The sequence below is a fragment of the Sycon ciliatum genome, chromosome 13 (assembly GCF_964019385.1).
Source record: "Sycon ciliatum chromosome 13, ocSycCili1.1, whole genome shotgun sequence".
NCBI classification, from domain to species: Eukaryota; Metazoa; Porifera; class Calcarea; order Leucosolenida; family Sycettidae; genus Sycon; species Sycon ciliatum.
The window spans coordinates 19,621,741-19,648,998 of record NC_088655.1 but is presented as its reverse complement, the minus strand read 5'-3'; the positions used below and the strand labels follow the sequence as shown (position 1 = coordinate 19,648,998).

At 47.5% G+C, this 27,258-nt stretch overlaps 2 protein-coding genes and 1 long non-coding RNA gene across 3 annotated transcripts in view; 2 read left to right on the top strand and 1 right to left on the bottom strand.

Moving 5' to 3' along the window:
- Positions 1-6: 6 nt before the first annotated feature.
- LOC135829382 (uncharacterized) lies at positions 7-6,497 on the top strand. The gene is made up of 2 exons (XR_010555803.1): positions 7-510; positions 5,584-6,497. It is a non-coding gene; the product is annotated as an uncharacterized LOC135829382 (long non-coding RNA).
- A 4,183-nt stretch (positions 6,498-10,680) lies between these two features.
- LOC135829807 (uncharacterized) lies at positions 10,681-17,117 on the top strand. Its single transcript, XM_065342198.1, has 5 exons — positions 10,681-11,290; positions 13,790-13,859; positions 14,223-14,438; positions 15,167-15,210; positions 16,949-17,117. The coding sequence occupies exons 1-5, from the start codon at positions 11,027-11,029 to the stop codon at positions 17,003-17,005; spliced, it is 651 nt and encodes a 216-aa protein (XP_065198270.1). The 5' UTR covers positions 10,681-11,026; the 3' UTR covers positions 17,006-17,117.
- A 1,742-nt stretch (positions 17,118-18,859) lies between these two features.
- LOC135829252 (hemicentin-2-like) overlaps positions 18,860-27,258 on the bottom strand; it is a 19,389-nt gene continuing 10,990 nt past the window's right edge. Inside the window, exons 11-17 of the mRNA XM_065341655.1 lie at positions 26,685-26,825; positions 25,615-25,823; positions 24,582-24,840; positions 21,540-22,493; positions 20,911-21,048; positions 20,051-20,263; positions 18,860-19,413 (exon numbers count right to left, since the gene is read on the bottom strand). Coding sequence (XP_065197727.1) covers positions 19,358-19,413; positions 20,051-20,263; positions 20,911-21,048; positions 21,540-22,493; positions 24,582-24,840; positions 25,615-25,823; positions 26,685-26,825 — 1,970 coding nt within the window. The 3' untranslated portion in view covers positions 18,860-19,357. The remainder of the gene's footprint in view (positions 19,414-20,050; positions 20,264-20,910; positions 21,049-21,539; positions 22,494-24,581; positions 24,841-25,614; positions 25,824-26,684; positions 26,826-27,258) is intronic.

Genomic DNA, 27,258 nt, shown 5'->3' with positions numbered 1-27,258 from the left:
ACTCTGCACTACAGTATGAACATAGTACGAGCAGCCACTGGTGATGTACAGTCCTAGACTAGAGTGATAGGACATGGCAATTGTACAACCTAGCGATGTTATCACCAATAGGAACAGCCGGACCTACTTTGCTATGGTGTGTTTGTTCATGTGTTACCCCCATGTATGTCTTGCTTAGATGAGGGCGAATCGTCATACGGCGACCCATTCGAACACAGTACCTTCATCCAGGAAATTTTACCTTGGTTGCGAAAACTACCAGCGACGACATTTCGAAACAAGGCGCAAGATGCCGGGTTCTTCACCGATCTGCAGCAGATACGTGCCTTGACGAGGACTGAGAGGCAACATGGAACGCCCGGTCACAACGAAGAATTGATCGAAATCGTGAGCAGCGAGGAACAGGCTGGCTTCATCAAGCTGGTCAAAGTCATCAAGCACTGGGGGAAATATCCCGACAAGGTCGACAAGATGAACCAGCTTCTGCCGCGGCGGGCCCGTGTGTAAACGGTAGGTTGCGTGCCGTATTTCCCCGGAGTACTGTACAAGCCGCGTCCTCTATTTTTGTCCCAAAACATAGGCAAGTATATACCATGTATTCGGTGTATATGCCGCACTCGTATTTTCACATTATTGAAATAGGTGGGTGTAGCGTGTGTGTGTGTGTCTGTGTGTGTGAGAATGTTTCTGTGTGTGTGTGTGTGTGTGTGTTTGTGTGTGTGTGTGTGGGGGTGTGTATGTGTGTGTGGGGGTGCTTCAATCAGCTGTGTGGTGGATACCAGGCTAAAAATTAGTGGCGGTCAATTCATCAGCCTTGCAAGCTGTTGAATGGTGTAATCCCAGCACAAGTTGTCTAACATAGCTGTTTGCTATCATCCCTTCCGCGATGGGCATGTCTGAGGTCTGAGGTGTGTGTGTGTGTGGGGGGGGGGGGGGGTAGTGAGTGTGTGCTCGCATTAAGACCACCCTTCCTCGGGATTGACGTGTGGCTTTGAAAAGCAGCGGTTTGAATGAGTTACATAACCCATAGCCTTGGTTTTTTTCCGGCATTCTGATAGCCGCCATTGACCTACTCGTCACCACCACTCTGATAGTCACCATCACCATGCCTGTCATCGTCGTTAACTTCGCCCCGGTCATTTTGCACCGGCTTTTTTAAGGGGGGGGGGGAGTTGAGTGTTCAAGGGGCGGCAGCTTCTCCTTCGAAAAAAATCGGCATTTGGCACAAACGGACACCCGATGTATTGAATGTCATCCATTATGAAACCATTCAATTCTCATCCTTGAAAAATATTTTCTGACATGTGTCGTGACTGAAGGCACAGAAATTACCAATTTCATTGCACCTCATCATGGAAAGCCACTTTTACGGGCAAAGAATGGAACCAATTGAAGGAAGCAAGTCAAGAAGTTACCAGAACACAAGCAAATAAGAACTCAAGAGAGTTGAATGCAACGCATCACCATCATCATCATCAGCCTTTTCGCGCCTAGCCTTCACTTGGGCCACACCCAATGTTAGACATGATACCAGAAGACAAAGGAAGAAAAGAGAAGAAGAGAACAAAGAAGACGAAGGGCACAAATATATGAATAACCACTGCATTTCACCAAGCAGGGCCTAACCGAGGCGATCAAAGCATACTTCATTCCCATACTCACCAGGCTCGTCGCACCGACTTTGGAGGTGGGGCGGCCATGGAAGGGGGTCCGGGGGTCGTCCCGCGGGGAAAATTTCAAAATTGAAGCCAATTGCAAGCATTTCCGGGCATTTGGTGCCATTTCAGTGTATGGTAACTACAATGAAAGACTTTTTGATTCTCAACAAACCAAGGAGACGCCACGATCGCGGACAAACATTACCCTCCCCCGGGAAAAATATTCAAAAATTGAAGCCAATTGCAAGCATTTCCAGGCATTTGGTGCCACATTGCGGTGTAACTGCAATGAAAGACTTTTGATTCTGCAAGAAACTACGATCGGGGACAGGATTTTCCACGTTTGCGCTGAGCTGCGATCAACGCGCTTTGTTGTAGTGTGCTCCAAAAAAAAACAGCCGAAAAAGTGGGGCGGCCTCAGCCGCCCTGGCTGGGACGGCCTTGCCCACTCAGCGGCCTTTGGCTATCCCAACAAGCAAGCAAATGTTTGACTTGTCTTCTTTGTCAATCCCCCTGCTCAGCAGCGCTTTGATTTACCAGTTTAGCTCTTTGTTTGTTTTTAATCAAAAAGGTCGAGTCGTGCTTCCAAGTACACGTACGATAGCAATATTGAAGTGTGTGTTCAGGTCACAAATCCAATGACAACAGTCCTGTTCATGTTCCATCAGCCAATCACAGCCCGGCGCGAAAATGTTCTATAAGTTCATTATGAGTTTCCAAGCGTGGGTGCACGTCAGAAATGTAATCAAAACGCACGTACTCTTGTTCAATCAGCCTACGTCACAGCCCTTCATGCCTTCGAGGCGGCCTGTGATTAGGCTATCTCACATTCGTATTCTTGCTTGATTCCATAATTCACTGATACCGCCAGACCTCGCTTATCCGGATCCCTCGCCATCCCGAAGAACATAGCTGATTACATATTTACAGCATACTAGGTGCATCCAACATAACCAGTGTTAGGTTTTCCGGTTCCTTCGCCTATTCGGATATTTTTTTGTTGAAAACAGATATGTGCGGTTAAGCAAGGTCTGACTGTATGCTCGTTTTCCTCAGCCTGGAAAGATGCTCTAAGTCAAGCGTGCAGCAATTAAAGGGGAAATCCGGTGAAAAATTTAAATTTCAGGGTCGGTAGAGTTTCGGGCACTGAGTCGAATGGTGTTGGTCTCACGTGTCTCCGACAAAGCGTTCTCAAGATATTTCCGTTTGAAAAACTGAGTTTCGGGGGCTGCGCCATGACGTCATGCGGCCGCACCACACCCTCCGCAACGTCATAGCATGCAACTAGGTCAAAAGGAGTGCCTGAAAGCAATAGTGTCAGTGCTATTTCAAATGATTTGGCGACCGATAGTAGGTGGTGCAAGCGACTCCGAAGACGTAACTCCATGTGAGAGTGAGGATGCAGCTATGGCTGACCTTCATGAGTTCGGTCTGGGGCTGAGAATTTCAGTATTCTGCAGAATAAATGGCCGCGAGCGCCGATCAAGAGTGAGCGCTACTGCATGAGTTTCCGACTGATGAAGAAGCAGCAGCAGACAGACGAAGCTGATATAATTATCAGATCGCTGGAGAGCAGAGTCGCCAAAATGGAGAAGAGTGATACGAGTGCTCTAAATTTTGTTCTATACCGATTCGCTTAGACTCCAGTAGCCTGCCACATGGTGATGTTTTGGTGCGAACTTGGCATATTTTGAACTACTCAATTGGTGACGTGAACCACGGGCACGACTCTTCGCTGGCAACGCTACGTAACGGGATCTGAAAGTTCTAGGTCCAGGAACTGTTCTCTGTTTTGTCACTTGTCACGGTTGTGCACTCATCGCTGTGTCATAAAATAATGAGGCCGGACTGGAGCGGAAAACTAAAATTTTCTTTCTCAAAGCACAAGCACCGGCAAGGAGAAACGCACGTTCTCTGACAACATGAGTGTACATACGACTGATACGAGTGTAATGAAGTTGGTTGCTCCAACGAGGAGCACACGCTTCTTGCCGAACTTGACACTTGACTGACTCACGACTGCCATCCGGAGCACACCAGGAGCACGTCGCACCTTCCGCTCGGCAAACCTGAAAGAAAGCACCACTCCCTGCTCAATACACAGTGTTTCGGGGAATTCACCCCTCATCAGTTGAGCTTGAGTAGGCTGAGGAAGATTGTGCCTGAAAAGCACCACTTATATACTGAGTCAGTCAAGTGTCAAGTTTTTGCAAGAAGCGTGTGCTCCTCGTTGGAGCAACCAACTTCATGACATTACCGCCAAAGTCGCAACTTCTAAGTTTGATACGAGTGCAGTACATGAAAAGTGCGTGTGTAGACTAGTTCTTCTGAGTCTTGTGACTCGAGTCTTGGTGTAGCTACCCCAGCATGCAGGGCAGTGCGGCGAGTAGTTCCGTGTGTGATGAGTTTGTTGACTACACTACAGCTAGCATGCACGCAGCGCATTGCTAGAGCCGTAGAGCTAGAGGCCAGTGCATGCGGACGGGAAAAGTCCAACTCGGAAACGGCTAAAATATGGTTTACCCTCAAGGTTTACCGAGCTGAAAATCACAGGGTACGTAGTGTTTGCGACACTGAATCGAATGGTCTTGGTCCGAAGAAGCTGCGAAAAACGGTTCCCCAATCGAACGCGCTCCGAATATGGCCATTTTGTACACAACTAGATGGTGTGGCTACCTGGCTGCCCGCTGTGAGGTCATCACCTGGATCTGGGTGATGCGCGCTCAAATTTGCACATGTTCGATTGGGCGTATCTGACGAACCACAGGCCGCAGCCTTCTCGGACAAAGACCATTCGACTCAGCGCCCCGAACTCTACGGACTTGTGAAATTTAAAATTTTCACCGGACTTCCCCTTTAACTTATTTGATGGCATCATGTTCTCTTTCCGGTCTGTGCATACGTGCTTGTGCGTGTCGGTGCAATTGCGTACATGTGTGTTGATGCAGGTGTGTGTGACGGTGTTTGTGTGTGTGTGTGTGTGTGTGTGTATGTGTGTGTGTGTGTGTGTGTGTGTGTGTGTGTGTGTGTGTGTGTGTGTGTGTGTGTGTGTGTGTGTGTGTGTGTGTCCCATATGATGCAGTGGTATGTGCAGCGATTTCGAATCGAGAGGTTGCGGGTTCGATTCCCGACGATTATGGCCACACACGTCTTTCTTCTCTTTCTCAGACTTCTCCTGACTTTTCTTTCATTCTCCTGGGTGGTTACCAACAGCCAGTGCATGCCGAAGTATGTGGTGTGTTGTGTGTGCGGGGAAAAAAATAAAAAAGACCAAAAAGTAGGGATTCACTGGCCAGAAAAATCCACTTCATAGCTGTGTGGTGTAGACCAGGCTGAATAGTGGCGGTCTATTATTCAGCCTTGCAAGCTGTTGAATGGTGCAATCCCAGCACAAGCTGCTATGGCTTCTGCTGTAGCATCACTATCATCGCCTTCGGCGATGGGCGATGATAGTAGTGGGCGTCCAATGGTGTGTGCGTGTGTGTGCATGTGCACATGCGTGTGTGTATGCGTATGTGTGTGTGTGTGCGCGCATGCATCTGTGTGTGTGCCCCCCACCCCAAAAGTGGGGATTCACTGGCCAGAAAAAGCCACTTCATAGCTGTGTGGTGTAGACCAGGCTGAATAGTGTGGCGGTCAATTCTTCAACCTTGCAAGCTGTTGAATGGTGCAATCCCAGCACAAGTTGCTATGGCTTCTGCTGTAGCATCACTATCATCGCCTCCGGTGATGGGCGTCAAATGGTTAATGGTGTGTGTGTGCGCGTGCACTCGCATGCGTGTGTATGTGTGTGTGTGCGTGCGCCGCATGCATGTGTATGTATGTGTGGGCACGTCAATGCATCCAAGCAATGTTGGGCTCCGGTGTCCACCATTATGTGATCGTGTTCGTGGCAATGTGGTATTCTCTGTTTGCTCCATCATAGCTTGTCAGTTGCTGAATCTGCTGTCAAAACATCCCTTCACAAAACATCCCTTCACCCTGTATCTACTACCTAGTTGCCCGGCGGTCACATTCTCCACAGCAACCCTGTCAAGAACATCACGCAATGTACTGGTCGCTCTTTATCTCTGTCTCTCTGTGTCTCTGTCTCTCCGTCTCTCTCTCTGTCTCTCTCTCTCTGTCTCTCTCTCTCTCTCTCTCTCTCTCTCTCTCTCTCTCTCTCTCTCTCTCTCTCTCTCTCTCTCTCTCTCTCTCTATCTATCTATTTCTCTCTCTCTCTCTCTCTCTCTCTCTCTCTCTCTCTCTCTCTCTCTCTGTCTCTCTCTTTCTCTCTGTGTGTCTCTCTGTGTCTCTCTCACACTCTCTTTTGCATTGTGCGTTCTCCATCTCACTGACCAGGGACTATGCTTCTCACAAAATTCATTCTTTCTTAGTAGTATCTGCAACATTAAAGCAACGTTATGTTTGTTCGTTACCCTACTAAATATGTGTAAATGAAAAATACTAATAATCGAGTAGGCTAAACAGTAGAGACAGCTAATTGTAGAGGACCACACCAGGTTACTATGCCCGTTACGGAATGCCTACCTATAGCCATGGGGTTACGTGAAACTTTTCTTTTGCTAGCATTTTATGAATGCATAGAATGGAATATTTTCACGAGGGTGTGGGGCTTAGAATATTTTACTGATATAATTATTTCGGTGAAATTAGTTTTCGAAATTTCAGTTGCTTGTAGATTTTCAGTTACTAGGTCCTGTCTTTATATATTTTATTTCATGGAGAAGGCGGAGAGACCGAACGTGCCGGAATTGTTACCGATTTTGCGGAATTTTTTTATTACAAAGCGTATGAGTTCAGGCTTTCTGATAATGATATGAATTTTTTTATATTCCATGTAACGGGGCCAAGATCTGAGTGCGATTGGTGGTCGGTCGCATGCTGGAATTACACTAAAACTAAAACTATCCTTTTCGTGTCAATAATTTTGGCCTGAGACATACAGTTTCTCATCTGCAAATTCAACTAAAGTCTTTGGGGTGCATGTTTCGTTTACACGTTTACCTTATGCGGCGCACCAAGCGTTTGACTTTTTTCCGCTTTTCTCCGCTCCCCAGTTAAGCGGGATTCACAGAAGCTTTTTTGCGATGCGACACGCGATGCGACAGATGCGAAACCGGGAAAACCCCAAATCGCAGCCATGTCGCACCCCACGCAACTGCCGCAACTGGGCCATCGCAGGCCATCGCAGAAGTTGAGCTTGGCTCAACTTTTGCGATGCGATGCGATGCGACAAGCGATTTGGTGTACGATTTTGACCTTTTCTACAGCAAAGTTGTACAAAGGTGCAAGAGTTGCCTATAAATTTTTACAAGTTGTGTCAAACCGCGCGAATATCATGGTGACGTACCCAAATCAGCAAAACTTTGTCGCATCGCTGACTTCTTCTGTGAATGGTATTTCGCGAGTTCGCATCGCACGCATCCATCGCAGATCGCGTCGCATCGCGTGTCGCATCGCAAAAAAGCTTCTGTGAATCCCGCTTAAGTTGTAAGCTGATAATAATGATGCGGGGAGTTTTGCTGCGTTTTCGATGTTGCGGAATTTTTGGCAATGTTGAACTCCCAGTACATGTACAAATGTACATGTAAGTGCAATGCAGTACCGTAGTGCTGAACATAGCAGGCTGGGCATACATGTACATGTACATGCAAAGGGTTCTAGCCAGGTTAATTAATAGTAGGGGGGGAGGGGGGGGGGGGCATGGGAAATAGTTACCCCGTAACCCATTTTTGCCATGCAGCATGCAACGTACAGGGTGAACCCCCGACTTCACCCCAGACAAATGTGCCTTTATGAACCCTCTAGTAGTAGTAAATGTAGTGACTTTCGACTGCATTTTCATTGAATGGCATGAAAAAAACACAAAATTCGACAAATGAGTAGAGGGGCCGCACTTTTCACAGGGGGCACGCCCCCCCCCCCCTTTTGGCTAGAACATTGCATGTGCATGGGCATTTTTATATGACACGGTGCCGGTAGTCACCTACATGTACATGTACTCGTAGCCCTTGCCTTGGCGGGTAGTGAGGTTTTGCATTCCGAATTTCGGCAAAATATTCGGTACGCTGGAGCGAGGTCGAAAATGCACCCGAAAATTCGGCACGCTTGTTCGGCAACACAATCTGCGTAGAAACTGTGCCGTCGTCCCTTCACGTGTTGGTGTTTGTTACTGTTGTCCACTGTTCATTGTTCTCGTGATTCTTTCACACTTTGTCTTTTTCGGCATTCTGATTTCTCTCCCTCTTTTGATTGTCTCCTAGTGCTTTTTATGCATGCCATTGTCATCCGTATTACTTGACTCAATTGTTAGAGCCATTTCTTTCTTTTTCCCTCTTGCCACGCTCTTTGTTCCATCATACTAAAATTGCTTGGTTAGTATCCTACCCATTATTACGTACGTTCACTGATGATCGTGGAATTGTGTGTTGCCGCTACATGGGAGCTCGCGCCTTTCCTGCATACATACTCTTCATAGCGATTGTAAAACTAAAAGTAAAAAAATATTTTAGAACAGTTTCTCGCTACGATTATCAGTGCATGAAGAAGAGGTTGGTGCGACTTCGGCGATACTTGGGGAATTGTGTGTTGCCCCTACATGGGAGCTGGTGATTTCCCTGCCGATCTGCATTCTCACTTGACTGACTTACGACTGCCATCCAGAGCACACGAAAAGTCCATCGAACCTTCCACTCGGCAAACCTGCAAGAAAGCACAACTCCCTGCTCAATACACAGTGTTGCCGGGAATTCACCCCCACTAGATGGTTTGGAGGCACCAACGTTGTGAACGGCCTACGGTCCTCAGCGTTTGTTCAGCACCTCCATGAGCGACACTGACTTACGCTGCTTTCTGGTGTTCACGAGGTGTTTGTCGCACTGGAAACGGAGCGTCTCTGTAAGTTTGTATCACTGCAATGGTGATAGTTTGGCCTGGAGAGCACTATATAAGTGGTGCTCTTCAGGCACAATCTTTCTCAGCCTACTCACTGCAGGCTCAACTGATGAGGGGTGAATTCCCCGAAACACTGTGTATTGAGCAGGGAGTGGTGCTTTCTTGCAGGTTTGCCGAGTGGAAGGTTCGATGGACTTCTTTGCTTACACAGATCAAGCTTATGCGTACGAATACAAACAGTTACTTACAGGGCGGCTCTCTGCTCACGTTGCGGAAAAGGTGCGAAGTACTTTATGAAACAGAAGGAAGTAGAAAAAGTTGCGATTTCTTCAAAAGCAACATAAAGTTGCGAAAAGAAGTGGCAAGCGTCCTCGGGAAAGGGCAAATCATGACAGAATAAAGAGTACAATGGTTGTATGGTAGTGCTACATCTTACTTGAACTTGAAGAGTAAAATCGTCATGTACGGCTAGGATCATGTGTCTCATAATTAGCCATTGGCGGACTATGCTCGGCCAATCATCAAATTATGCTTTTGATTATGCCACAATTATGCCAACAAATATGCTGAATTATGCTGAATTATGCTCGGTTCCACTATGTATTCACGCTGTACATTGAGGATTGAGAAACCACGCATACACACATGGCCATGCCCTAAGCATAAAATGTTGTCTAAACCGAAAGATTATGCCGACCTTACACGTTGGAATCCGTATATTATGCCGGAGCATAATTTTTTGTCGAAATCCCAAGATTATGCCAAATATTATGCCGGCATAATCCGCCAAGGGCTATGACAAGGAGTCGTAACTGGGGTATTAAAAAAATAAACATCTGCAGGCTTTCTGAAAAAGCTGTATTATGCTCCTAAGCATAATTTTTGTCTAAACCGAAAGATTATGCCGACCTTACACGTTGGAATCCGTATAATGCCGGAGCATAATTTTTTGTCGAAATCCCAAGATTATGCCAAATATTATGCCGGCATAATCCGCCAAGGGCTATGACAAGGAGTCGTAACTGGGGTATTAAAAAAATAAACATCTGCAGGCTTTCTGAAAAAGCTGTATTATGCTCCTAAGCATAATTTTTGTCTAAACCGAAAGATTATGCCGACCTTACACGTTGGAATCCGTATAATGCCGGAGCATAATTTTTTGACGAAATCCCAAGATTATGCCAAATATTATGCCGGCATAATCCGCCAAGAGCTACTCATAATGAGCTATGCTCATGCCATGGCCTCTCCAGGGAATCAGGCTCTTGGTGCGCTGGGCCTGAGGCTGGGATCCTTCGCGGCTTCGGTCCTCGCGTGTACATGTAGGTGACCACGGACCGCCCGACCGGTGATGCGAGCAGCTGTACCGGGACGGAGTCATGGTAACAGCCTACAGTACTGTGGGTCACCATGGTCACGTAGATTCGTGCATTATGATGCACAAGAAAGTCATCGATGCCGATGGCGATGGTGTTGCGCGCTAGCGCTGTTGTGTTGACCATGGCTGACAGCTAGGCTTTTCCGGATTATGCGTTTTTTCTTGGTCTAAAATGGAAATGGAAAGTGTTTTGAAAAACCCCTATAAATCAATTTTTTTCTAAAGAAAATGCAAAAATTTACCCAAAAAGCACAAAAAATGCCACCGTTGCCATGGTAACAAAATGGCGACAGCTAGTCGCGTGACATTTGGCACCATGGTGATCATTCATGGTGATCATGAAGTACCTATCGCTTGCAGGGAGTCGTAAAATACCGGTATTTTACGACTCCCTGGCCCAAAGTGGGTCAAAATGGACAAAATGCATTTTGACCCCCAAAATGCAAAAATATGCAAACACATAATCCGGAAAGGCCTACTGACAGCCTGGTGTAGTAGAGATGGTCGGTGTCATCATGGTCGTCTGGTCGATCTGCAAAAATTATTATTATTATCACTTTGACTGGCACACGTCACGTGATACATCAGGGTCAGGGTCCGACTCCGTATCTCCTTGAATGACATGATTGTACAGAAACAATCATATCGAGCGGGACTGCACCAGCTCTCCCCGGCCGGTCGTCTCCGACTCTCCGCTTTCATGGTGCAAGCGTGCACACGCCCATCTTCCATGTATCCCTTCCGTATCATCCGCCGTGGCCGCAACATACAGCGCTCTCCATCGAGAGAGGACCGCACCTGTACTATTAATTTTACTACAGGTGAATGTCGTTTTATCCAGAAGTTCGCGGAACCAGTACACAGTCTCACCCTATGTAATGAGACTCTCTGACTGTCTGACACAGCTGAGAACTTTGTCTTTGAGGAGCCTTCGGCTTCGGAATGGTGGTCCATTAGAAAAAAGAGTGGAGTGTGTATTTTGGAAACTTCCGTCCGCAAATTACAGCTTGCAAACAGCTTGCAACTAAGGACTCCACTCATTCTATGGCGGTGACAAAAAGGAGATAAACAACTGCATGCCATACGCTTCGAAATGCCTCACGAATCGAAGCAGCGGGTTCATTCACCGCCGTCGACACAGCGCCAGCGCTCATTGAGCGCTCCGGCGGAGGCGACCGGTGCTCAGCGACGGCGGAGAACGTTCACGACGAACCAGTTCAACTACGTGTGGCGACCATCCTACCAGCGCAACGCCGGCGAGGCGTTCGGACGCAAGCGGCCCAGCTCACCGAATCGCCATCACAACCCGCACCCGCTCGGCCTAGCTACACAGGAACCGTACAACAAGGATAATGCGGTAAGTGATCAGACGAGGTGTGCCATACATACACTGCACACTATACTACGACCCTGTACGAATTATTTTATTTCATTTTCAACTCTGGTCCAAACTTCTGATCCAGTGGTGCCACACCTCCCTATCATGCGGCAGATGTGCCGATTTTGTTGATGTAAAAGTTTCTCTATCAATGTCTCTCTAGCCATCTCCCGACCAGACCAGAGAACCACCCTACTGGGCACATGTTTTGTGGCAAGTACTGGTGTGCTAACCATCAAGAGTACATAACCCCATTATGACTGTACTCTTGTAGCGATGCATGGCAGTACAGCGGTGCACTCGCTGGTGTCACTGGAACTATGTACCTTGACATGCACGGTCAAAATACATAGAATGCCCTTTGTACCCCTACGTGTTGAGGGCAGGCGACCTCCCTACTTGAAGTACTTGCAACTCAGCCTGCACCGAGATCTCCCTACCGCTGTGGCACAGACGCATTGAAGTTGTCAGGTCCGCTGATCAACATTGTGGGATTGAAATGCGAGTGAGCGTTGGCCAGTATTGCAGTCTAACCAAGTTTGTTACCATGAAAGCGCATGAAAACGTCTTTCCGAATTTCCAGGCTGTCCAATAGAGTGCTCAGTACCGAGGGGCAGAGCTTGCTCAAACTGTTTTCTGATGATCGCTTAGTGCGTGAAACTCAGAGTTAAAACACATTTTCCGTCCTCTTATTGTTTTTTTGCAGTATACGGGATTGATTAATCTCTTGATAGCTAGCTGTTCCGACCTTATTAGGTTATATTCCCTGAGCAGAGCTCAAAGCTACTAGCAAAACGTAACTGGCAGTAAGCCCCGGTCATGCCATCAGGTCTCAATGTCCACGACAGTAGCAACGTTCGGAGCTCGAATGTTTCTCGCCAACTTTACTTCAGGCACGACTGGCATCCGGAGCACCGGAGAAATGCATCGCACCGTCAACCCTTGCGAGCCAGCGAGATCTGAACCGCAGCGTGCGCAACACATTTCTCAAAGTTACTGCCCAGGTTGCTGCTACGTATTCTCCATATCCAATAGTTACACACACACACACACACACACACACACACACACACACACATACACACAAACACACGCACACACACACACAAACACACGCACACACACACACACACACGCACACACACACACACACGACGGAGGCGAAAGGCTGTGTGGCTGTAACTTCGCATCCGTTGTAGCTAGAATACTTCGAAGTACAATCCTGAAACCCAGAGTATGCAGCACTAATGGGTTGCTGTCACGGCGAAATTCCGTGACGTCATCATTTTGGTGATGTAGTGTGTACCGGCAGGTTTCAAGCAGGTCTCATTCTGCACAGCTGAAGCTCAGTTGTACGTATTACGCCACTTCTCACCTGAGATCCGCACCAAATATGATGGTATACCGGAGTTTCACCGTGACAGACACCCATGGAGAAAAAGTCGCAAGCTGCAGACTCTGCGTTTCATGTACTCCTGGCTGTATGTGTATGCTGCTCTGGACATGTTTGTGCAATGAGCACTCCGCTTTGAGCTGCCTCCACAGGCCTTGATTGTTTATCCCATAGATACTGTTACAGTGAAACCTGTCTAAGACGACCGCCGCTCATGGGACCTTCAAAAGGTGGTCTCTGTTACCAGGTGGTCTCCTTATCCAGGTTCATTTGACTGGAAATGGCATCCCTTGGTCCTGGTTTCAGTGGTCTTCTAGGACAGGTGGTCGCCTTATCCGAGTGGTCGCCTTGACAGGTTCTACTGTATATTCATTGTATCCCGGCGTGTATAGAGTCAACCTCAGGGATACCGACTTCGGATATTACAACAATACAATACATGTACAGAGACAGTAGGCTTACGGTACTTCAAGTGGGTTCTGCGAAAGTGCTCAATACCGGATTCGGGCAGAGCGGCATACACAAAGGCACACAATGAAAACTTTGGGCAAATTCCGTTGTGGCTCAAGTTCGTTGTCTGATGATTGGGTCAGTCACGAAACTCTGAGTCGCAACGGAACTTGCCAAGGTTTTCATTGTGTGCCTTTGTGCACAATACATGCACCTCAATAACGCCATAATCTTGAGACCTAGTATTACTCGACTGGATACTTTCAACTCATGAATACGGACACAATCGTCAGACCAAGTGACCATTCGATGACATGCATACTTTCAACCCAGCTAGTAACGCCAAGGGCGCAATACAACGCACTTATTCTGCGCGATCAAGGGTTGTTATTCACACGGTTGACGTAACTGTCATTTCATTGCACTCATGGATGCAGCGAATGTGATTTTCAGTCTTTGAATGACCCGGCCTTTCCCGGTGGGCAGATCTACTCACCTCCCAACGCTTTAGGAGCTGCATCTGCGCCTTAGATCTTTGCAGGGTGATGGCGTTACTATAGATACTGAACACTCAGTCTAACCGAGTCTCAAGCGAGCCATGGATTTTTGTATTTCTCTTTTACGATACTGTGCAGGTTTTCGGCACGTGGAATCCCAGCATGAACTTGATCCTACAGCAGTTGCCGGAGAAGATCACACATGCCAGTAAGTGTTTTATCGTGGGTTTGGTGTGATGCTTGCCTGCTATGGGTTCCGCGTAGAGCGAGCCACCGGATGTACCACAACAGATGTGTGTGTGTGTGTGTGTGTGTGTGTGTGTGTGTGTGTGTGTGTGTGTGTGTGTGTATGTGTGTCTTGACTCACCACGGTCGATTCTGCTTGTGACTTGAACACTGTTGGTCCCTTCAGGACCTGCTATCATCTCCGGAAGGGCATATTGTATTGTATTGTGTGTGTATGGGTATATTCGCTGAATTTTTCCTTGTTTTCTTACCAATGTTGACCTTCGTGTATGGCCTTGTTTGCTCATGCTTTTCACTCCTGCTACATTCTGCGTTTGCTCTACAGATGAGAGCAATTTCACGGCTGGACACATTTCGGACAAGGCTGAGTTGAGCACGGACTACGGCAGTCTGGCGGATGCCGTGGGTCAGCCCAAGTACCGCAGTCTGACGGCGGTCTCGTTTCGATCGCCCGACGAGCTGAGTCGCTATCGGGACCACACGGTGCCCATCTCTCGCTACGGCAGCAACACCCATCGCATGGCCTCCTCAAGTGGAATAGGTAAAAACTGAAGATCTACCCCGCGGTATCATATGTTTTGCCTTAACGAGGCGCATATATAACGATTTCCCAAAATTGACTAGTTTACGTGTACCAAAGGTAACGATTCTCACTCATTCTCAACGCTCAATAGGACAGTATATGTATCGATTTCTGTATAACGATTTCTATTTTGACGACAGATTTCCCCTCGTTAACTCGTTAGAGTTAGCACTTCGTTATATGGCTTTTAGAGTATTATGTCCTTCCCTGACTTGCATGTACCCGGTTCAGGCGTCAGTGGATTTGGATAGTTGTCTACTAATGAGTTATGTCTTGTAACTAGCGTTGTACTAACAAGGGTAGATCTGTATATCCCCTCTCCCCCCGCCCCCCCCCCCCTCCCCCCGCCCGGATATAAGCCACTGTCGATTATACATCACATGGCCGTGTACTCAGGTCTGTGCAAATTCATTTCGGGTTGTTGATCATTGCTTTGACGGAGTGGTGGTGAGGTCGCTCATGCCATGCAGGTGATGCGTGGTGAGGACTAGGTGCATGCTTGATAGCACCGTCAGATATTTTCCCCGTGGATTTCAAAGAAACATTCGCACACTGGTGCATTAAAAAAAGCAACACAATGTTCCTGTGCGTTACTTGGGTCACCTGTGTCGGAACATTTCTCCTTCGTGCCGCATTGTGTGGTTTGGTGTTTAATGTGTCGTTGTGTTGCTTGTTCTTTTGTTCAGTTCCCAACGCCCTGCGGCCCTGGCAGACAGACAAGCGGAGAAAGGTAGGCCTCATGTCCCACTTATCACCAACGACTGTAGGAACTGGACAATGGCTCTCTTGATCACGTACGCTTTACATGTCTTTAAGGCTCTACGAAAGCCGGCAATTATTCTCAGTTCTCCTGTTTGATGAGAGATTTGGAACAGACATGCTATTTCCCTCAGCACTGCAAACTCACAACTCCGTTCAGTGCCAGTTTCAATGACCGTTTGGAAAATTCCCCACCATCGTTATGTGATTTGCCAAAACGTCGTCGAAAAATGGCACTGAAGTATGTTGTGAATAGACCAATCCCGAAAAGATTGTCTGGGCTCGTGAAAGGGGGCACGCGTGCAAGCCAGCACGTGTGAAGTGCATCGTTTTGTATTCAGTTTGTGTGTGTCAGCTCATGGCGGAGGAGAGAGAGACTTTTGCTCGCCGAGCTGAAGCTAAAAGATTTGATAGAGTCCTGCCAGCACCTAGTCAAAGGACCTTCGGTACCTTAGGCAGACCCTGACGGAGTTTGGAGGCCAGATAGCTCTCGGTGAGGAGAGAAACATTGGCGTGGCGATCGACTCTCCGTAAAAAATGCAAGCTACATAGCGCCGACATACTGCAACAGCTACGATTTCAGCTAACTTCTCGATCTGCTGCTTCACAAAGTTCAACTATTTACAAGTCCTGACTGTTGTAGTCTGAAGCTGGAGTCTCATCGCCCACCTACAGGTAGCTTTTGGAGCTGATGGATTTCCCGACTTGGACTCCTTCCGCAAACTCTCGCAACATTACTACAGTGTATGCTGTGTTTCCGCACGCTCGTGTCGACATGATTGTCACCTATACTGTACATATACCGGGTCGCGGAGGAGCTTGACGACCTCCGCTGACTCCAGGTTTCCGAAATACTGCCGTCGTCTTCGGTGATGTCGCTGGTGACATTCTCCCCTTGCAGGACGTGCACATAGTTGTCGTCCCGGGGGTAAAGACTATGTTGTCTTTCGAAATAGTTCTTCATCACGCTCGCGCGAATGACGTTTCTCATCATGAACTCGTTCCGACGGTGTGACACAGCGATGGTCTTTGGCGGGGCACTGGCTTGGTGAAATGATATCTTCTTGTGCAATATAACATTGATCGGCTGCAGATGAGTACAGTCATTTCGTGGTTGGGAGGGCAGCTGCCAGGAAAGAGGCAGGACTCATCGAAGACGAAGCGCTCGCAACAAACAATAACACTCGAAATATCTCGTAAGATTTAGGGCCTATCGCTTTGAGCCACAGCGCTCACAGCCTTGCCTACTTCATCAAAGTGAGCTCTATATGTTCGTTGACCTCTTCACACTACACAGAAGAGCGAAACAAGGATTATGTCTTAGCATTTCAACTCCAACAGCAGACCATTACCAGTGCGAGAGAGAAAACTACAAAGGGCTTTTCTTTCTGTCGCATCGTCTCTCTTGCATGCAACTAACGAGAAAACCGTGTACTTACCCCCGCATTCAAACGCAAACTGTCAAACACGTCCTGTGCCGCATGCTGATCAGGTAGTGCCATGTATGTGTTGTACAGTGTACTCTCAGGTGACATGCCCCCTTTCGAACCCAGACAATCTTTTCGGGATTGGTCTATTTGTAGTGCTGAGGGAAAAAGCATGCCTGCTCACAATAATTAATTTTCATTGGGTTACGGATGCATTAACCCTACTTCACCGTCACTGATGAATTCTGTTGTTTGTACATTGTGCCATGTGCTATTGTACAGCCACCATCGAACTACGGAATGACATCACACAAACTTCTAGCACCAAGGAATGGATAGGAACTGACGATTCAGGACATGAACATGTGCTCGAGGTTCTTTGCAAGGTGAAGGTGGCGCTACATTCTCCGACGATTCATCCGTCAGGACTTGAGACACTACATCTGTTTGCCGTTTCGTGTGTGTGTGTGTACGCGTGCATGTGTGTGTGTGTGTGTGTGTGCGTGTGTGTGGTGGGGGGGGGGGCATGTGTTACATACCAGGGGTGTCGCACCGCTGTTGGAGGTGGTCTGGCCGGAGAGGGGGGGGGGGGGGGGGGGAGGGGGGATTCAGGTCTCCCCCGTGAAAGTTATGAAAATTGGATGCAAAATCCTGCATTCTGGGCCCTTTTCGCATTTTGTTAAAAAAAAGGTGGTCCGGCTTTGCGGCCTGCTACGCCCCTGGGTGGGCACACATGTGTATGTGTGCCTGTGTGCACACACACAGGCATAATGCATATGCACATTCACAGGCATACACCTGCCAGGGACATGAATATGCCTCACCTCCAGCCTTTCTTATTATCGATCCATTACACATATCTATTTAAAATTCAACTATTATTCCCGTAGCTATGCAGAAGACGTTACTTCAGTAACGTCTGGCGGTAGCCAGGGTCCACACAGCTTTAATTTGGTATTTGTGTGTTTGTTTGTTTGTTTGTGTCACGCCTGGCGCTATCCCGTATCTGACGGCAAAAAAGCATAGGGATGTTATACATTTTTCAATTCTCCTATTTTTTTTTCAGGCATATCCTGGGATTCGAACCCGCACTATCGCCCTACATGCATTCCCCCATACACTTCGCATTCATACCCATTCTTCCAAGTTGCTTCACGTTATGATCTTGCGTTTGAAAGCCCTATTTGAATATTGCGGGCAGCTGTATGTGGCCAGCTGTGTTTGATGGTACGGTACGGTACGGGAGACGGTGTCGTATTACCCTCGATCGTACCTGTCCCATACCTATCCCTACCGTACCGTACCATCAAAGACGGCTGGCCACAATGCATATTCAAATAGGGCTTTCAAATGCAAGATCACAATGTGAAGCAACTTGGAAGAATTAGTATGTATGCGAAGTGTATCGGGGGATGCATGCAGGGCGCGCGATAGTGCGGGTTCGAATCCCAGGTTATGTCTTAAAAAAAAATGAATTTTTTAAAGAATTTATAACATCCCTATGCTTTTTTTTGTCTAGGTCATCAAGGCAAAAAAGCATAGCGTAGGGCCCTGAGCTTCCAAGCTCTCTCGTTTTCAACTTTTTTGAACTGCGCAACAGTGCTCAACAGTTTTGATCTAAAAGTGGGCTTCTAGCAGACACAGAAAGCACAGTCATTTCCATGGACATAAGCTACGACTTGATAATATTAACATTCAAAACTATTTTCATCTGGCTGGTTATGCATGCATTGGATACTCAATCAGGGACACCTGAACATGTTCTACAAGTGTGCGGCTATTAAAAGGCGGTGGGGACATTTGGGAAAATTGGCTCCAAATACCCCATGTTTCATCGCTCCGAAAAACCCCTAGAAATCAATGTTGTTGATTCTTTGGCCACGCCGGTTCCGACGTCCCTGTCAATCTGCGCGGAGAACTGTGCCGTGCTTAGTGGACTCTCCATGCATTGGATATGTAACTTATGGGGACGGTTATGGTCCGTTATTTAGTTATGGGGGTATTTGCATGGGGCCACTGGTGGACCAAGTGATGTGTATCCTTGCAGTGCACGTGTGTGCCTGTGCATCATCCGTGCCTGTTTTCAGGATCTGAGGCTGAGTGCGGCGCACCACCAGCACTGCATCCACGTTTACCTCGTGCCAGGCCATCACAGCAGCACTAACGTAATTATCTGTTTCCAAAATTCATTAAAAAAAAGAGGACCTGCTGTACTTTCACCCTTCTTTGATCATCTCTGTAAGCATAAAAAATACTTTTGTGTGAGTGGTGTAGCTATTGATAATACAGTGCCGGTGACAGCAATAGGTTGTGCTGTGTGTGGAGTTTCGGTACAAGGAATTAGTGATACCATTACATAAAAAAGGAAAAAGAGAAAACACTAGCGAAGATAAAAGCCGTTTTTTTTACATATCCATCTGTTTTTCTCCTCACATAATCACACAGTTCAGGAGAAGCAGACACCGTTACACGAGCACACACATACGCACGTTTGCCGTCACACACATACGCACATTTTCCGTCACATTCACACACATAAATTTGCAATCGTTGGTACTGCGGCATTGCCTTGGTTATGGCGACGACGCTTCCTTTAACGCTGTGGCGTCGTTGGTCGAGGCCACAAGAAGTACGCACGACATGCTGCGTAATTGCCGTCTTACACTTTTATGCGCCGCACGTGGTTTCAACTCAGGCACTGTTGGTGGTGAGGAGCTCACGAATTGTGGCTTCACGAGATCGGCACACTGCAGAGAGTACAAACGAGAGAACTGTACATTTGGGGCCGTGTGACTCGGGTATAATAACTATTATGCATCAGCTCTTTTAAATTTGTCTTGTGACCAGAGGAGACTACGTTGCGCTTGCAAACATCAGCCCGAACAGTTCACACGCCACACTCCACGACACCTAGTACAGTACGGTCTGGCGTGCACTGAAGAACGACCGGGCCAGACGTTCACCAAGCACAGCATACCAATGTATACTAGTACCACGTGACTCAACTGTGCATAGGCTGTAATGCATGAACATAGGAACGGTCTAGGCTATGAGGCTAGACTCCATTTCTCCGGCAACCGACAGTACTGCATTTGCTCACGACAAGCTCCTGGCTCCTTTCATTCAACAACTGTTTCTCCTTTGATGAGTTCCCACCATCGTCTCATGGAACAAATCAACACTTGTCCGGAATAACTACTAGCTATCGTAGAGTGAGGCTGGTGGAATGTTCGTTCTTGTGTCGACAAGCGTCATGTGGTCTCGTCTAGTTACAAGAATATCTACTTCAAGCATCAGTTTAATGGATTGATGGACAAAACGAAGATGGCGTCAACAAAATTTATTACGTTCAATATTCCGCTTCATGCAGTTCGGCCAGCTTACCTCCGAGGTCTTCTCTTGCCCTCGTGAGCTTCCTGTTGGCTGCATTGAGCTGCTCATTCACTGCTTGGTGTGCCGACTCCATGATGCTCATCCGGCGCTGCAGCACCCGGTACTGCGCCGCCGCCTCTTGCATCATACGTCGCTGCGTGGCCAGGTCCGACTGAAGACGACTGTTCTCGCTGCGCAGCCGCAGGATGTCCTCGACGACATTGGCTGCAGGACCACCGGGTTAGGAAAACAGCACACATGGTGGTGGTGGGCATTAATACAAAAAAATATTATTTCCCATACACCCGACGAGCATACATGGATAGTTACGAAAAAAACTGCTTTCAATCAAGTTCAATAGAGAGCAGATTATGTCCCTCTGGTCTATATACTGGCATACCTTTCCACAAACAAGAGGGTCATTCATCCCCTTGCACAAACAAGAGGGACAGGCATCCCTTTGCACAAACAAGAGGGACATGCATCCCTTTGCACAAACAAGAGGGACATGCATCCCTTTGCACAAACAAGAGGGACATGCATCCCTTTGCATAAACATTAGCTGAATAGCGAGTACAGAGTGTCTTGTACTTCAGTACTGTATGGATGTCTTAGCAGCAGTACATGTGCACTTGTTACAAGAGGAACTACTGCAGGGCCTACAAGACTTAGCATTACAGTCAACTTCGCTAATAACGACTGCGGATATAACGACAATTCGCGAATAACGACAGAATTTCCATGCCCAGAGCAAAGTCACATCCAACTGGAATACATAAAATGGGACTTCGGGTATAACGACACTTCGCGAATAAGGACACTTTTCTGATGCCTCGCCGAGTGTCGCTATACGCAAAGTTGACTGTACTTACGCGGTTCTGGACTCTCGACCAGCATCGGTCCCGGCTGTGTGGTTTCCGGATAAACAATATCATTGTCCGTTCCTGGCGTCACTGCAGTGGGCGGTGTTACTGATGTTAGCTCCTGCCGGCGAAGTATTTCAACGAGGACTGGGAGGTGGGAAAAGGAAATAATAAAACACACGCCACTGTGAAGCTATCCGCTTTCACTGAATCTACTACAGTTAACTTTGGGTCGAGGTCTGATGCCGACGCAATCAGCTCTTGATAGCTAGGCTGGTAGTTGACCACGTACATGGTACACACAAACAGATGGATCCCATGTAAAACAATACCCCCTCACTAGCATACATACACATATACATGCACCCACAGACACATACACACACATACACACAGACACATGAACACACAGACACACGCGTGCACAGACACATGCAGATACAGATACACACACATGTCCCATATACACACAGACATTATTATGCACACGCAGATACATGCTTACATGGACACATGCACACACAAACATAATAAATTATGCACACACAGACACATGCACACACACAGACGCGTATACACACAGACACATGCACACACAGAAACAAGTATGAATATGACTGTTGTCTAGTATGACTAACCTGGATGCTCCGACGTAACTCGGAATGTTCTTGTGATGGAGCCTATGTGATTGGCTGCATCACAGACATACAGACCCAGCTTCAGATCAATATTTTGTCTTGTGATATTGCAAACCTTCAACGATCCCTTGTCTAGGATGCGGAACATGTTGATGTCGTCGACTCCAATGAAACCATTGTCCAAGCGCCAAGACATGATCGGCGCTGGATCTCCGGTTGAATCGCACTCCAGGTACAGACAGCCGTCTTCACTGACGCGAATCAGCTGATCGTCGATGATGGAGTCGAATGTGGGAGCAACTCCTTGGGGGTCGAATGTGGGAGCAACTCCTTGCTCGGTCGTCTCTACTTGATCCGTTTTTGTTCTGGTGTCCGTCAGTGGCTGTGGCAGGGGTTGCGTTGTCGCCTGTTCCGGTGGTGTTGTCGTGGAGGTAGCCTGCTCATCAAGAACACTGGTTATGTGCTGCTGGCTAGTGGTGGCTGGCACTGTTGTCGGGGCCGTGTTTCGAGGCGGAACCGCGGTGAACGCCGCAAACTCGACGTTAATGCGCCGCTCGGCCAGACCAAACTCGTTCTCGGCAATGCACTCGTACTCACCGGCGTGATTCTCCGGGGCGAAATTACAGATTCGCAGGCCGTCGATGTAGGGCGTGAAGTCGACGTCGAACAGCAGGTCGATGAGCATGCCGTCGCGCTTCCACGTGATGGTCGGCTGCGGGTTGCCATCAGCCTCGCAGACCAGCTTCACGCATCCGTTGGGCAGCCTGACCAGGTAATCGCCGCCTGTATGATGCTTCAGCAGCCGCGGTGATTGTCCTGCTACGTTGCCAACGGTGGTCGTGGGGCCTGGAGCAGCATTGGTCACGTCTTGTCCGGTCACTTCTTCCGCTGGGGTTTCCACGATGGCGGTAGTCGGCTCTTCCGTATCCGTGTCTCCGCCTTTCCTTTCAAACACTGCACGCAAGCAGAGAGATCATACAAGGGTCCGGGGAGAGAGAAAACTATAAAACTACAGTACAGGGCATTGATGTGCATCATGAACTATCTAATATTGACTGAGTACGAGGTCAATATAGGAAATAAAAGCCGAGTAAAAGAGCGAGGCGAAGCTGAGGTCTTTTACGAGGTCTTTTATTTCCTATACTGACCAAGTACGAAGTCAATATTAGATTTATCACGACTGACCAAAGCATGTGTTCAATCGCTAAAAAGGAGTCAAATATAAGCGGTCAATATAGCCCTAAGTTGAGAAGAAGTAGAGACGACCCGGCCATTATGGAATCTGATATACAACACCACCACATTGCGCTCTTGGCCGATCTAAACTCTGCACTCACATCACCATAACCACAGCGAGGACAATTCCGGTATATATATTGCAATTGACAATGACCCTCCAGACAGCTGTTTCGCTCCTCCTGAGCTCATCAGTGGAGGCATATATAATTGGATTCCATAATGGCCGGGTCGTCGCTACTTCTTCTCAACTTCAAATGCGCCATAGAGCGACAGTGAAATTACGAGACAAGCGGGATAGTTCCCAACATTAATGCTAGATCGAAGTTTAGCATTAAGGCTTGCGTGAGACTCTGTTAGAGGCCGAATTATCCGCATCCGTAGGAACGCCACCACCCTCTGTTGATCAAGGCACAGATGCAGCTCCTAAAGCGGTGGGAGGTGAGTAGATCAGACCCACCACCAAGTGATAAAAGACCGAAAATCCCTTTTTCTGCATCATGCCCTGTACTGGACATTGAAAGCAGTGTATCAGCTACCTATAACAAACGTACATAACACACAGGACTGGCCTAACAGTTTGAAGCTTTCTCTCTCCTCGTACTTGTTTGTTCTCTCTGTCCGCGTCCAGTGTTTGAAAGCAAAGACGGAGACACGGATACGGAAGAACCGACTACCGCCATCGCGGAAACCCCAGCGGAAGAAGTGACCGGACAAGACGTGACCGATGCTGCTCCAGGCCCCACGACCACCGTTGGTAACGTAGCAGGACAATCACCGCGGCTGTTGAAGCACCATACGGACGGCGATTACCTGGTCAGACTTTCCAACGGATGCGTGAAGCTGGTCTGCGAGGCTGACGGCAACCCGCAGCCGGCAATCACGTGGAAGCGCGATGGCATGCTCATCGACCTGCTGTCAGGTTAGTGATACTAGACAACAGTCACATCCATACTGGTTTCTGTGTGCATGTGTATGTGTGTCTGTGTGTGTATGTGTTTGTGTGTGCATGTGTCTGTGTGTGCATGTGTCTGTGTGTGCATGTGTCTGTGTGTGCATATGTGTTCATGTGTCTGTGTGTGCATATGTGTTCATGTGTCTGTGTGTGCATGTGTGTTCATGTGTCTGTGTGTGCATATGTGTTCATGTGCATGTGTCTGTGTGTGTATGTGTCTGTGTGTGCATATGTGTTCATGTGTCTGTGTGTGCATATGTGTTCATGTGTCTGTGTGTGCATGTGTGTTATGCTGATGATTTTTGAGTTTGCCGATGACGCCGTCGTACTCGCAACAACTCGTGCTGCAGCGGACCTCTACCTATATGTGCTTCAGGAGCTGCATCTGTGCCTTGATCAACAGAGGGTGGTGGCGTTCCTACGGATGCGGATAATTCGGCCTCTAACAGAGTCTCACGCAAGCCTTAAAGGGTACTTTTAATTGTGCACAATGTCCCATCCCAGTTTCTGGATATCTCTGAGAAAATGAAAGATCACTCCTGATAGCTCAGCTTGTGTGCAGGCAATGGCTCTAGTCGCTCTCCTGACTTGTCAGCTTGAGTAGTGAAATTCGGAATTTGATTGAGTGTTATCATCAATTATTGAGTTCTTTTTTGTCTGTAGATCCACATCTGCACCAATGTTATAAGATTGTTATACCTTGCTCCTCCCTTTCGCACAATTTTCCAGAATTATTTTAAGCTGTGGCCGTTACTCAACTTAAACGCATTGTTGGCATTCTACTAGTCACACATATCGTGATGACATTCATGGCAGGCCTGCTGGCATCTTCCTGTACTCTCTGAACTCACCGGGATGGTCTTCGGAGATGGTCACTTGCCGATAGGCACTGCCGAGAGTGTTGCTGGCGTCGCATCGGTAGGTTCCGCTGTGGCGGGACGGGCGCAGGTTGCACACACGCAGAGAGCCGTCGCGCAGCTGGTGATAATCTGCGAACAGACGCGTGTTGAACGCGATGCGCACCTGATCCTTACGCCAGAGAATCGACGCTTCCGGATTGCCGCTGACCTCACACCATACCTTCATGCAACCATTGGGCAGCATTGTTACCTGAAACAAAGACAAAAATATATTGTCTCAGCTAGCGCACCACCTTTGGTAGGTGTTCAACACTGAGAGCATACTCTAATTTCAGATATTTTCGCTGCTCAATATTCTAGGGTTTGAGGGCAAAAGGCCAGGTTAGGTAAACATTAGTGTAGGTGCAGAGAAGCAGTTCCCTATTGGATTATGTGTGTTGGTGTTTGTTCGGCGTTTTGAAAATTTAGGTATGAAACAGATGCACCGAAAGTATCGAAAATAAAAGTACACTGAAAATTTGTGAAAATACAGTATATCGAAAATAGTTTCCTCAATATACTTCTGTAATAATACTTCCTGTCATGATGCCTGGCTTCTAAGAGTGCCTTGGAATTGGAACTGTTTAGCTAGAGGAGCTAACACTTGTGGTGGCGGTGGGATTTGAACCCACGCCTGCGGAGATATACAACTGCAAGAAAAACTACAAATTTCAAACTCTTCACCGCCACCATCATCAATGAGGACTCAGAAATGTTTTGAAGAGAATGCCAGAAAACAGGTGCTGAGATTTCCTGAGTTCTCAGTGCTAATGATGGTGAAGAGTTTGAAATCTGTAGTTTTTCTTGCAATAATTGAGTCAAACTCGGATGAAGAGCCAAGAATTAAAATTGAGAAGAATGGACCGAAGGATTACAAGTTACGACTCATCAATATCAAACTTATTATTGCCAGTATTGGACAACTACAAGTATCTTGCAAACCGTGTAGTCCTTTCTTCTCTATGATAGAGTTGCGTCACATTACCCATTTCCGCACGTCCGGGATTGGCTTGATGCTGGGCCTCGACTCGGGTCCATCGCCTCCACGTCCCGGACCAGGTGCGGGCTCCTCGGGTGTGCCACGGTCCGGAGCCGGTGCTGTAACAGTGTCCTCAGGCACTTGTGGCTGGCCTGCGTTGGGGTCCAGTGGAGGTGCTTCAGGTCGTTGATAACCATCCTCAACAGCTTCCCATACTGCGGAAGGGAAACAAGAAAGAAGGAAAGCACTGAATGATTGAAGAGTTGGTGGACAAGCCGTTGATTATTCACCCTCATTGTAATATCAAAAAGTATTCTTTCTAGACCAAAGAGTGGTATATTTGATAACATTTAATAACGATAGAAATGATTGCTTGCCTAATGTAAGTCTACACATCTTCCGCGCGTTCAAATTTCGGCCTCCCAGGACTAAAACGCATGTCGGCCGCATGTAAATTTCACAGAACCTTGCAGCCTAGAGAGCGTGTGTGGGCAGGGGTGCATTTTCTGCCATATTGCCTGGTGGGTCTTTACCACCATATTAATCAATCATTAGGGAATAAGTATTCCATCATGAGCCTGTACTGCTGCTGCCTGTATTACATTGTGACATTAAACCTTGCAAAACAAAATTTTGGCCGCACCAAATTTTCGGCCAAAAATGGCCGAAAATATAATATGCGTCAAATACATTGACGCATATTCGATGCATCTTATAATATTATTTGTATGTCAATACAGTATATTCGAAGTTGAAACGGGAACGTCAGAAAAAAATTACTGCAAACACCAGAATATACATCATTATGGAGGCGCTTGAGCCACATTTTTTTGTTTTGTTTTTGTTTTACTAGAGCCACGTAAACCCGTCATGTGTGAGCCATGAATAAGGGGAGTGGTGGCGTGGTCTGGGATGCTCTGCTGACCTTGGGTCTCGGCTTCATCACAACCAGGCGCGCCAATAGCAGAGAGAGAGAGCGAGAGAGAGAGAAAGACATGGGCATAAGCGAACCGGTACTAAATCCGAGAGCACTATAAACTCAAGTTTGTGAGCAGTATGTGTGCGTTACAGCATACCTGGATGTATCTGAGACACCGCGACTTCTCTCCAAGCACTGCCGTAAATGTTTGTAGCATCACAGCGATAACGACCAGCATACTTCCGACTCTGAACCTCACAGGCGCGAAGCGAGCCATCATTGAGCAACTCAAACCGTGCTGTAAGCGAAAGAAAGAGCAAGCAACAAATGCATGGCATTCGGTAATGTCCATACAAAAGGTGTTGCAATCACCAGCAACCTTCAGGCAGGCAAACGTATAATGAAGTGGACGGAATGGCAGTGGTCGACTTACGAAGAGTTCTAGCATTGTGTACAATTATGTAAACACCATGTCCAAACATGCATAGTATCATTATTGGCTCACTACACATCTCGCATCTGTTTGAACATCCGAAATTCAGTCATGTGATAAAACCAAACATTCCACGGTTGGCGTAGGCATGTGGTAGCATTACATAAATTATTACTGTGTCTGCATGCCATAGTGAATTTGTCTTATTGGTAATGATTGGTTATTCGCCATGCCTGCCAGACATATGTACTGTATTGTCCAGAGTATAGGCCGCACTGGAGTGCTGCTGGACCTAGAT

Bases quoted from the DNA above. Each gene is read 5' to 3' on its own strand.
- LOC135829807 (XM_065342198.1), top strand. From the start codon at position 11,027: ATGCCTCACGAATCGAAGCAGCGGGTTCATTCACCGCCGTCGACACAG. The intron at 13,860-14,222 runs GTAAGTGTTTTA...TTTGCTCTACAG, and splicing joins GGAGAAGATCACACATGCCA to ATGAGAGCAATTTCACGGCT. The intron at 15,211-16,948 runs GTAGGCCTCATG...GCTATTGTACAG, and splicing joins AGACAGACAAGCGGAGAAAG to CCACCATCGAACTACGGAAT.